Source organism: Falco biarmicus, chromosome 11 (assembly GCF_023638135.1).
Source record: "Falco biarmicus isolate bFalBia1 chromosome 11, bFalBia1.pri, whole genome shotgun sequence".
NCBI classification, from domain to species: Eukaryota; Metazoa; Chordata; class Aves; order Falconiformes; family Falconidae; genus Falco; species Falco biarmicus.
In genome coordinates this window covers 3,521,811-3,533,911 of record NC_079298.1, presented here as the reverse complement: position 1 = coordinate 3,533,911, position 12,101 = coordinate 3,521,811, and the positions used below count along the sequence as shown (strand labels likewise).

Below are 12,101 nucleotides of genomic sequence, written 5' to 3'. Positions count from 1 at the left end.
TACTGACCTGGGCTTGAGACAGGACTAGAGGTAGTAGGCTCAATAATTTCTACAAAAAGGGAAAAGGAAAAAAAAAAAAAAAAGAGAACATTTGGGTGTTAATCACACATGGAAGACAAATACAGAATGAGACAGCAAACAGTCATGCAACAGACACGACAATTTCATTTAAAGACCGGGCTGGCCATCACAGGCCTGTGACAAACATGCAGTTGACCAGACTTCAGTGCCTATGAACTGCTCATCAGTGTCTGTCTTTTCCCAGCTATGTTATTCACGTGTCACCGGTACACCACATGGGGACCGTCACACTCCGAAAATGCAAATATTTTTGCCTGCCACCATGGCAAAGCCACCCTTGGAGTTCTCAAGCTCAAAACCATTTTTCCTGGGTATTACTGAACCCTGGCTAGAGTAAGGGGGTTTGGCTCACTTTATTGAATATAATTGCCTGTGACGAATATAAGTGAAGGTAACAGTTTTGAACAAAGAACGCTCTTTAAAGTAATCGTTTTGTGCTTTAGTGAACTTTTAAAAATGCACATAGTTTTAATTATTGAAGCCCCTCCAGAAGAAAACATTTCTCAAAAACATCAAACACATTTTGAAGATGTTTGCTTCACCTGGGGCAACCAATAGAAACAACAGGAAAAGTTAAGAGCACAATTCTCCAGCATTCAGTCTAATGAAACAATCACCTGTGGCTTTTCATTGTAATTTCATTTTAAAATTCATTATTCTGTGCTTTTTTATTAGCTTTGAATAGTGCTATGCAAAATGAAATACCAGACCCAATCAATCTTGCAGAGAAGCAAGCTACCATCTTAATGTAGCAATTCAATACCCTTAATAAAAAAGATTTAACAAAATTACCAAGCTCAAAAGTTCATTGACCATATCTTGACTATAACAAGAAACTAACGAAAAAAAATATAAGCTAGTTGACAACAACGGATGTGCAGGTAATTGCTGAACACGCTCTCCACTCTTGTCCAGTTTTGCATTTTTTACCCCTACAATTACTTTTCACGTTAATATGATGCACAAATGATTCCAAGTGAAATAACAGACAAATACTTTCCCCGCCCCCCGCAGTTGTGAAGTTTCTTTACCAAATTAATGATGCTAAGAATTCTGCTAATACAGATGAGTGTTTCCAATCCTAAAAGTATTTATTTGACATCTTGACAAATACATCATTGCTGATACATGCAATTCACATTTAAAAAAAAAAAAAAGGAATTTGAACTGTATTACTCTGACTTTACTATTTTATTTAAAATTTAAAATCCATGAAGGTTGGTGACATCTTGAGCAGTCTTTAATATAAAAAGGGTTTAAAGTCTACTATGGAGGTTTCCTACTCCTGTATAGGGCTAGTGTATGTACGCGGCAGTGGCAAGAGGGAGAGCTGTGGGCAGAGGCGTCAGACCCTCAGGCCCAAGACGTCCCTCACCAGTTCCCACCATGGAATTGGGGCAGTGGGAAAGGCAAGGTGGAGAGGAGGGGGCTCTCCATCCTGCTCCGGCCGGGAGCATCCCAGGGGATGTGCAGTTTGCCCACCCTGCTGCAGCGCTCGGGAGCTGGGCTGCAGGAGAGCAGGAGCTGCTGCTTCCAGCAAGCCTGATAGTCAGGAAGAACATAAACGATGGTAGAAGATTCTTTTGGGGGGTGCGTTGTGCTTCAGACAAAGGTTCCTGCTTAACCGGCTGCGGCGCAAACAGGGTTTCTCAGTATATTTAAGAGACGCAAAGCAAAATAGCACAAAGCTACTGAAATAACGATTGTGCAGTGAAGGCTGATGAACTAAATTGATTTCAGCAATGTCTAATTTTTACAGGCCCATCGACTTTGCTACGTTGGCGTGCATTGGGAAGCTGTGCAATAGCCGTAGTGATGTATTTGTGAGTTTTGCATTAATCTCCTTAAGACACCTATTCCACTTTCTTAGGGGGGAGGCACAGTGAAGGTCCTGGCCGAGGTCTCCCTGCAAGGGACCCTGCAAGAGCCTGCCAGGGCAATACAGCAAAAGGTTTCCAGCAGTCTCGAAAAAACAGATGTCCTCTATGAAAGAAGGGAGTACTTCTGCATAGAGCAACCTCAATTTTAGCAGGAGAAAGAGAAATGGTGTTAAGAGACTCAGAAAAAACAAAGACTTATTAGGAATTCCTCGATTTTGTATTTTAACAAATGTTTTATGAATTTTATAAGAATTTGATTTAGTCATCTTCAATGTCTTCCGAATCTTTACATTCTGAGAAATTACATCCTGCTTCTTAGGTATAATTAGCAGCTTTGCTTCAGGTGCATTGTGCAATGATGACAAAAGTTATTTTTCTGGCTACCCTAAAATAACAGAATCTTTTTCTTGTGAATTTAGGAGTCAATCCTTCTTGTTGCTATGGCTGCCTACAAAATAAAAGGTTCCTCTTGCTGCAGAATAACAACATTCTTTGCAACAATCAAGTAAATTAACATACTCAATCAGCACAATATTTCATTAAAAGGCAAAATACCTTACCCAAAGCAGCAGGGATTTTACTAGGATCATACCTCTTTTGGAAACATTGGATCTAGACTTAATTGTAGGTGCTCAAGGTAGCATAAATTCACAGAACTGTAGCATCACTGAGGCTGGAAGCGAAGGCGGTAATACCATGTATTATTCTTGCAAAAATCTCATTTTTAAAATACATTATTAGATCAAGGAATTGGAGAGATGGATATATTTCTAGTTTCAAGTTCTAAAACTCTTTGCAAATCTTTATTCATGAAATTGTTCAGGTCTATAGAGAAAAAACAAAACCAGCTGGTTTTCCTATAAGCACACTAGGCTGGTTCATTAAAATTAAAATATATTAATGACTTAGTAACACTGGGAGGCAGGGATGTGTAGGAAAGAGTGGCAGTATCTGTACTTAATTTTGCTGGGATACCAATCCTACAGTATCAGGACTGCTTAAATTTTCAAGGGTGATTGTGGGGGAAAAAAAAGAAAGTATAATGGAAAAACATGATATTCTGTGCCATTTCTGTGCCTTCAAGTGGAGAACTCTCTTTCAGCAGAACTTTTTAGATTTGTTTCATAAACCAGAGGAAAAGCAATGCGTTCACACGACCTCCTAGTTTGCCCTCTACATGCTCAGTGCCCTCTGGATCGCTGCGTACAGGATCCTTGCTGTTACCTTCAGAGCTGCCTATTCTGGTGATGTAGGCACGAGCCTACATCGAGAGAAAGGAGGAAGGTTGGGAGAATCTCAGGAGGTCTCTGCAGCTGTGCACAGGAGGAGAAAGAAAACACCTAGACAGGGCAACCAAGAAAGTATTTGATGGCAGAAGTATTCAGCACATGGAAAAAGTACGAATGCTGCTGAGAGCAGCGGTCGGCTAAGTGATGCTGTCAGAAGGGGTGTATCAGTCACGGCCTGACAGCAAATACTCCCAGGGAGAAATAACAATTCTGTATTCTGCTCTGCCTGTAAGCAATGCAACGAGTCCTGGAAGGGGGCAACCATGACTGAACGCAGAGCAGAGGCTGCGCTGGAGCCAGGGGAGCCGGGCAGAGAGCACCTGGAGAAGAGTGCTGCATCCTACGCCAGCATTGTGGTGGGGTAGAGGGAAGTAAGAAATGATAACATGGGTAAAAGAAACTGTCTGGGTTAATACTACTTTGAGAAAGGTAGAAGAAAGTGTTCTTGGGATGACACAAGGAAATCTATTTATCTGCAAAGTCAGATTTGGATAAAGACAACTAGAGAGTTTACAAACAGAGAACTGCGCCCGCGGGTGCTGGGGCAACAGCCCAGCTCCATGAGGGTGCAGGAAGGGCAGGCGCAGGATGAGGGGTGCAGGTATCTGCGTTGCATCGTCATGGGAGGAAAAAACCCACAGTGTTCTTCTAGAATCAGTTTTGTTTAGCAGTGGTGAGCATATGCTAAAGCCGACTGCTGGAAATAATCCGGCGTTAGAGAATCAGCAGTTGAGTGAGTTTAAATAAAGTGGAAGAATAAATCCCACAGACTTGTAACCACAGCTCTAATCCTCAAAAGAGAAATCTTTGGAGAATACAAGCTATTAAAGACGGCTGGGACAAGGAGGTGCGGTTTAATGTCAAGGACATTTAACGTTGCCTTTTACCAAAAGGAAAGCGATAGTATCTAGAAATTCCTTTCTGATCCCAGGTAGAAAAATGCTTGCAGATAAAACCTCTTAACAAAATGAGAAATGACCCCGTGAAAGGCTAGACAGCACAAGGAGGAAAATTACAAGGAACAAAAGGAATTGGCCATAAAGAAGCGATGTCTGGGAAACCCAGCTGGGCAGGGGTGAAGTGGGAGTTGCCCAGATGCATGGCACCTTGGGAAGGAAGCCGCAGCAAACCTGCTGCAAAGCATCTTTAGCCGCATGCATACCCTAAGAAAAATGAAAGCACCTCTGTTCACAAAGGTAGGGTGGAGAGATTAAGCATGGACTTAAAAATAATTCTTTTGCTTCAGTTTTAGCAAAAGCTAAAAGATAACATCCTGAATAACAAAATGGAAATGGAAATTGCCAGACCAAAGTTAAAGCAAAATTCAATCAGCCCAGGTCAGAGGGATTTAAATACGTTTGCACATAAAATTATCAAAACAGCAGTAAATTCATGGGGAGGGGAGGACAGTAGGACTGAGAATTAAAGATATGTTCAAGGAGGGTAAGCACACTTAGCTACAATCTCATGGCATTCCAGGCTTTAGAAAAATAGGAGGTGGAAGGAGCTAGTAAAGGATATAGGCAGGTGAAAATAAGCAAGTAAATAAAAACTGGCTATTAGTTTACTAGAGGCCAATTACTTTTAATTATTTGCCTAGAAAATTTCCTAGTACACGATTAAGGAACAGAGTAATTCACCAGCCCCTCTTTGCAGGAGCAAATGGGTACCAACCATGACTGAACGCATTCAGAAACACAAAGCGGGTGTGCAGCCTGTGCAGCCTTGCTGTCCTCACGCTGCCTCCTCGACAGAGCTGCTGCGAAAGAAAACAGCTCCTTCAAGGAGGAAACTCGATTAGTTTATGGAAGGGATTACATGACGGAGCAGCCTGCGGTATAAGGGGATTAGATTCACTGACCCAGGCGTCCCCCCAGTCCCAGCACCTTAATAGCATAAAGCAACCTCATTTTTTTCCCCCAAGAGAATATGAAAAACTCAGCAAAAGTAAACAACACGTTGTTTCAGTCTGTTGCCTGCAGAAAACCAGCCTACGAGCCTCTGACTCAGATAAAAAACATACCAACCCACCAAGCAAGCACCCCACCTCCTCTTCCCATCTCCCAAACCCACCAGCAACCAAAAGCAGAACTACTGCCCACGGGACACGTGCCGGAAATTTTTCCTATCTTTCCATCTGAAAACACACAGATGCTACAGGGACAGATGCATCGCTACTACTTATACTGGCATGCTGCAGTTCAAACATCCTTTTTCAGCAGTTATGACTGGTCCGTCGCCTTGGCTGCTGCTGCAGCCACATCTCCCTGTCCACTGCTCATCAGCCATTTGGGACAGCGCAGCAACTGACACGCGCTGGTCACTGTAATAATGAAATAACAGTTACGGCATCTCACAAAGAAGAGCATGATCAGTATTTTCCAGAATACAGTTTCGCCGATAGATTTCACTACTTTGGTAACACGAACCATTTCAATACTCAACTGCAGTCTGTGAAAAAAGTTCAGAAACCTAACAGCTCTCAGACGGGTGCGCGATGCTCCCAGTTACAAAACATTGCAGTCTCCTACCGAGGGGTCTGCCAATGAAGGAAAATAGAGAAAAGCTACTAAAATCTCAGCTTGCACTTGCAAACACTGCAAGTTTTCCCACGTCGCAAGTTTAAGATAAGATTTATCTAAAATGAAATTTGGTAAAACCAAAGATCACTCACAGCATTTAATGAAGATGTAGCAACCAAAGCCTCGTTGGCGTTGCAGGTTAATTTACTATTTGCAGAGCAGCAGCACAGTCACGGCCTGGGCTGCGGGTGAGGGCTCCAGCACAGCCCCCTTGAGCCCTAGCTCACACACCAGCAGGACTTTTATCCAAGGTTTATTAAATCCAATTAGGGAAAGGCAACAATGAAGATACAAAAAATGTGAAGTTTGGAGAAATCTGGAATACCACGGGACCACACCAGATATACGCCTTTGCTCTCCTCTTTCTGTTTCCCAAGCCTTGTCCTGGCACAAACATGAAGGAGAGGAGGATGCTGATCATTTATTCCCAGTCCCCTCACTCCCCCTGTGCTCCCCCATCAGCGTTCTCTACATCACCTAGAAACAGCACACAGAACTTCAGACAACATCCCCATCTCTGGTACCCTGCCAGACCCCTCAGTCTTCAGCTGCTGTTCTGTCTCTGCTTTTTATACAGTGAATTTACCGACTTTTCTAATAATGAATTTGAAACAAGACACATCAAGCAACCGGACTCAGCGCTTGGCATTCTTAGTCTGTTGAGATGGTTTTTCCCCTGAAAAAGTGATCTCCTTTAAGGTAACAGAAAACAAAGTGCCTCTGTGGATATCACTTCTGAAGCACCGTTCTCCTCCACATATTGCAACTAATTCATATTAACATATTAATATAAAATATAATACACGTATATTTTCCCAGTGTATGAAGACTGTAAGGATACTCTCTGCAAACCAAGGTCTTTAAAAACCACAAATCACAAATCCCAGACTTCCATGGACACAGAACCGGTCCATGCTGCCCCGTGCCAAGGTGGGGGCAGGCAGCCCACCAGCACCCTCGCCCAGCCGCAGCTGCCGGAGCACGCTTCTGCTGACGCTGCAGCCAGCGAAGGTCTGTCTGTCACTCACAGTGGATGTTAATGCCACCATAAAGACCATCTCAAACCATTAGGGAAGGATAATTCTTCAGCAACATAAAAATGACAATGCTCTTTTCCAGTTGTCTGGAGCTCGCTCCCAGCACGAGCTCAGCACCAGCCCATCACTGCGACCATTACAGAAGTGTTGAGCTAAAGCTATGAACCCCATTTTTTTATTACAAAGATAGATTCTTTTATCACTCTGCAGTTGGTCCAAAATAAAACTGTTCTGGTTGGCGGAATTGATGCTGTTAGGGGGATACCAGTTTTTAAAAATGAAAAATGTTCTCTATTATGAATAAAGCCATATGCCACACTCAGATTCTGTTTTTTAGGGTAAAAAGCAATGCTGTGCAAATATGAAATACAATTTAATTCTTTGCATTCTTCACTATTATGGTGACAGAATGTCTAATCTATTTTACAATAACTATGATGAACAGAAACTATGAAATGTTTTAATTGTTTTCAGCAGCCCTCGCACTGTAACGACGGTTTCTGCCACTCTTCAGGCATTCTGAAGTGTGAAACGACTGCTGGAACAAACTCAGGTTGCCTTTAGCTAAAAACTTGAAATTTCGTTTTAGGATATGACACACACAAGAGCACAGAAATCTGTTCTGCTCAATAGCATTTCCTTAGGAAGACTGAGAAGTCAGATACACAATCAAGAAAACACACTTACTTTGAAAACCCCATAGTGTTGGCACATATTCTAGCTTTTTCTTTCTAACGTTATTCTAGTTTATTCTAGTCTTTTGCAGTCTAGATACTATTCATTGACACTCTGAACAGTTTCCCTATCTATATTCCATTTAAAATCCCGTGAGTTTTCTTAAGATAAATACAAATGATTTGAAAAGCTATGATTAGGTATTTATATTTACTATAGAATACACCGTGTAAGAGAAAGCACAACTTTATGGAGTATTTTATTATAGGATGGGGGTAGGTGCTTATTCAGTAACAGCTCCTCTGATGAAAGTGCCATTTCTAGATCAGAGAAAGTGTCAAAACACAATGGTACCAGACTAACGATGCTACTAGACTAGCACACTTGCAGATCATAAGGAGAGCATTCTGTAACAGGAGAATACAAAAAGCTTGTTTCATTTCAGTCTGCATCAGTAAAATCGCTGGATTTTGCTGCAGTAATATTTAGACTTCCCAACATGTATTGGAGGAATCAATAACTGGTCCAAAATACAGCTGGCAATTAAATACTAACACGTTAATTAATGCCCCCCCCCCCCCCCCCAACTATTTTCATTTGTGACCTTTGATAATTAACCGGGCTTATTTAATCTAATCTCCCCTGGGCTTTATCAGCTTTGTTAAAGATTAATGATTTATATTGAAATAGAGGTCTTTAAGCCTAGCTAAGCCAGAGACCGTTTGAATACAATTGTAAATGGAAAAACATACTTAATAATAAATCTTTTGGATGGAAACTCTAAGTGGATTGGCTAGAGACATGACCTTAATTTATTCTGTGTCTTTTACTTGCCATTAGTATTTTGCAATTACAATTTGAGCTAGTCTACATGTTTGAGTTATTACATCTTAATTGCCTAGTAATGGTTTATTTTATTTAAGTGGTTTGTTCTTTTATTACAGGATTATAAGTATTTAATAGCTCAATATCTATAAGACATTAAAAAAGATAAATAATCGTTAACTTGAAATTTGAGACCTGAAATCGCCAGGTAGTTTTCTCACTCCACCCCTTGGCAATCCTCAGTGCTGCACAGCTACGGTAGTTTGGGTTTGCTTGATAGCAGGAGTTTTTCAATGAATGTTTAAATATTTTTACGCCCGTAGAAAACCACGTTAGTGGCACCTTTTAGTGTACTCTTGTAAAAGAAGCCCAATGGAAGTGAAGTTTTAAGAGCACTGACTGAAAGCTGTTTCTGTGGAGTGCCAGGCCTGAGCACCACGCGTGTTCTTAGCTGGCATGTAAAAGGCAAAAGGATGAATTTAAAGTCGTACTTAACATTTTAATGGAATTTGATTTTCTTTTGAAAAAAAAATCAAAGATAGATACTAAAATAACACATTCTTTTAAGCCTGGAGTCTAGTACAGGGTTTTATTTATTTATTTATTTTCTAGTAAGTTCTTGAATAAGTCATCATATTTTACATGGAATTAATTATTTTATAGCATTAAAAAAAAATTGGTTTAAACTTAATTTAATTGGGGTGTGTGTGTGCGTGTGAACCACTAAAAAGAAAAATTATATTTCCATTAAAAATATTCAAAGCAATATTTAAAATAAAGGTCACGCGTTTGGTATTCTTGCCAGCTGGAGTATGCAGTTTCCACCCCCACTATCACAATTTCACATCTGTAATACGCTGGTATATGCTCAAAGCTTCACCTTTCACAGGAATGCCTGTATTTTGAGGAAATGGATAAATCAGGGAAGTTTGTCCTGAGCAAAGCAATTTTGGCAAAAGCACCCATTTACATTGCAGTCTACTTTTTGAGTATCACAAAAATATACCCACTAGTTTAAAGTCCCATCACCAGCACATCTTTGCACTAGTATTTACAAGCACTAAACTACTAAAAAATGAAAAAAAGCAACAGATATACAAAATAAATCTGTGTAAATGAATACTGACATTTTTTCAGATTTGAAAAATAAATTGGAACAATGAAATCTTTACAGATATCTTACAACAACCCTCAGCACTTGCAGCCTTGAGCAGTCCCATGCCACATGAGGCTGAAGAGACTCCTGCAAAGCAAGCCTAAGAGAAAAATGCAAAAGAAACCATGCAAAGGGTTACTTCTGTCAGGATAACAAAAAAATTTCCTTCATTAATTGCAAAGAAAATACGGTTATAGGTAGTTTGGAGATGGCAAAGTTTATGTGTAGAAAGAAGCCAAGAAAAAGCAAAGAATGCCAAATCCAGACAGAAATCCGTTGCTCTGTGGAGGGTCCCATGCACACCCTGGATCCGCAGGGCTGTCTGCAGCCTTCTGAACCACCTCTGCTTGTGGAGGAGGTGCGCCGCAGCAAACACAGCACCCAAGAGGGGAACGATGCTCTGTGTTTAACAAGACACTTCCCGAAGGGAAAGGAGCCAGCAGCAGCTGGTCAGCGAGGAGCTCTGCCTTTATCTCCGAATGCCACAGACATCACAACGCTGCGGCCACCCAGCATTAGGGATGCACTACTTATTCTGTGTAAAGCCACAGAAAGATGTTTGGTGTCGTCCGTCCCCCCCCAAAGCAACTGAGGCCTTTTCAGCTGCAGAAGATTATTTCTAAAGCACCCCGTTTCTAGCCTAGGGATACCCATTGCAGTTTATGAAATATAACAATAACTTTCACAGATGAAGAAAGCCTCAGACAGCACTTTTGCATTCTAGTAAGATACATCAATAGGGCTCGTTTAATGTCAAATCAAAAAGCGTTTCTCTCAGCGCTGTGTATCCAGTTACAAGACACTGTTGACTATTATCAAAAATATAAAATAATGAAAGGCACAACCAATTTGCAATCTCTGTCAAGGACCCGTGTTTATGAAATCTTCCACATGGTTTACATTTTTTTCCCTGTAACCTTTATCAGAAAAGCACTATTGAGGATACGATTTATGAAATTCACTTCGCCTGCACACTTGAAGCATCTCAATTTCTCAATGAGCGACTGCAGCCAAACCCATGGCAGAGCATCTGCCAGAAAGGAAAAGAAGGAGCCATTGTTTTAGCCACGATCAGTTAAGGGAGATTTTTTTGGGAAGCTTCCTGTTGTCATCCTGTTGTCCCTGTGTTGCCTGACCACCCATTTCAAGCTGTATGGTGCAGTTTGCCTGTCAGCCCATAAACGTAAGTGGCTGCTGTGGTGCCCCCCATGCGGCACAGAGCTCCCCGCAAAGCACGGCGCACATCCCAGTGTCCAGGGACATCACCCAGCACGCAGGAACAAGCAATGGAGAGTCCCGTAAACCCCTTAAAATAGATCGCGTGATTTAAATTCAAATGAATGTAGGAAAAGGACTGCCTCTGTTCATAGAAGGGAAAAAAAGAATATTTTAGGAGTTTTCTGACAGTGTTCTCAAGATGCTTAATCAACCCTTCCCAGCCTGGTGCCCCTCCACACCGAGCTGGCAGAACAGAGCTGCCTAACTCGAAGTGGGCAGCGCAGCAGGAAAGGCAGCAAAGCTGATTGCCAGGGCTGCTACGCTGAATATGGCCTGGCGATGTCAGGGGTGTAACGAGGCTGCTAATGAGCCTTCCCCTTTCCTGTGTGCTGCCTGTGCCTTAGGCAACTAAACCAAGGTGAAGCAAGGAGAGACACCTATTGAATTTCTATTTCCTATCAACATTTTAATTATTTCTACATCACTAAAGTTACATGAAAGACAATGCTTTTATTTAGTTGTTCAAGTTATAGTACTATAAAGGATAACCACTATTTGCTCATTAGTCCTTATTTCCTATTTCAGATTTTTCCAGAGAAAACTGCTGCTTTCATGATTTTTACAGCTGTTGAGACCATAACAAAATGAAGAAAAAGTGCCAAAGTATTCTGCATCCTTTTAGATTGGTCTTTCATTCATATGTATAAATAGGAAGCTCATGAATAATGTAGATCTAGAAATCTGTTAGCATTTTTGCTGTTCAGAAACATGTGATTAGCATTGCTCTGACTCCCAATAATTATATTCTTATTCTCAGAGGTCATTCTTTAAACCTGCACAACTGTCGCTATGTTTTTGAGAGTAAATAAGGCAAACTATACCTTAGAGAAGCAACATGATGCATGGCACGGCGCTGGTAGGCATACACTGCTATTGCTATTAAACTAATCCTGTTGCCAGGTTCATGGTAATAGGCAGGTTTGTTGAATTTCTCCTACTTCTGAAGACCACGACCGCACTAAAAATAGCCTGGGTGCAGGGGAATCTCCCGAGAGACACCTTTGTCCCCCCTCAGCCCTGCTGCACCCTCTGCCCGTGCCGGCATTAATCCCACGTGAGGCTGGAGCGTTCCATTTAGCCATACTTTGGCTTCTCTTGGGAAGACCAGCTGACACATAAAAGTGCTTCTGCTTGCTGACTACACTTTACCTGGATGCTGAAAGGAGGTAGACTTCTTTGGGTTTTTTCCTAGCGTGTGGTGGAAACTATATGCAATCTATAGGAGAGGCAGCCAACCTCAGTATTTCAGACCCTCGCTCAATATGCCCAGCAGCTCTTGCTGTGACACACACACATTT

The 12,101-nt window shown here is 41.5% G+C and overlaps 1 protein-coding gene across 2 annotated transcripts in view; it reads right to left on the bottom strand.

Annotated features, from left to right (window-relative positions):
- Positions 1–12,101, bottom strand: part of NEGR1 (neuronal growth regulator 1) — a 295,272-nt gene that overhangs the window by 33,205 nt on the left and 249,966 nt on the right. The window contains exon 7 of one of the 2 annotated variants that reach the window (XM_056356242.1): positions 8–49. The exons of the other annotated variant lie outside the window; for it this stretch is intronic. Coding sequence (XP_056212217.1) covers positions 8–49 — 42 coding nt within the window. The remainder of the gene's footprint in view (positions 1–7; positions 50–12,101) is intronic. 2 annotated transcript variants of the gene reach the window in all.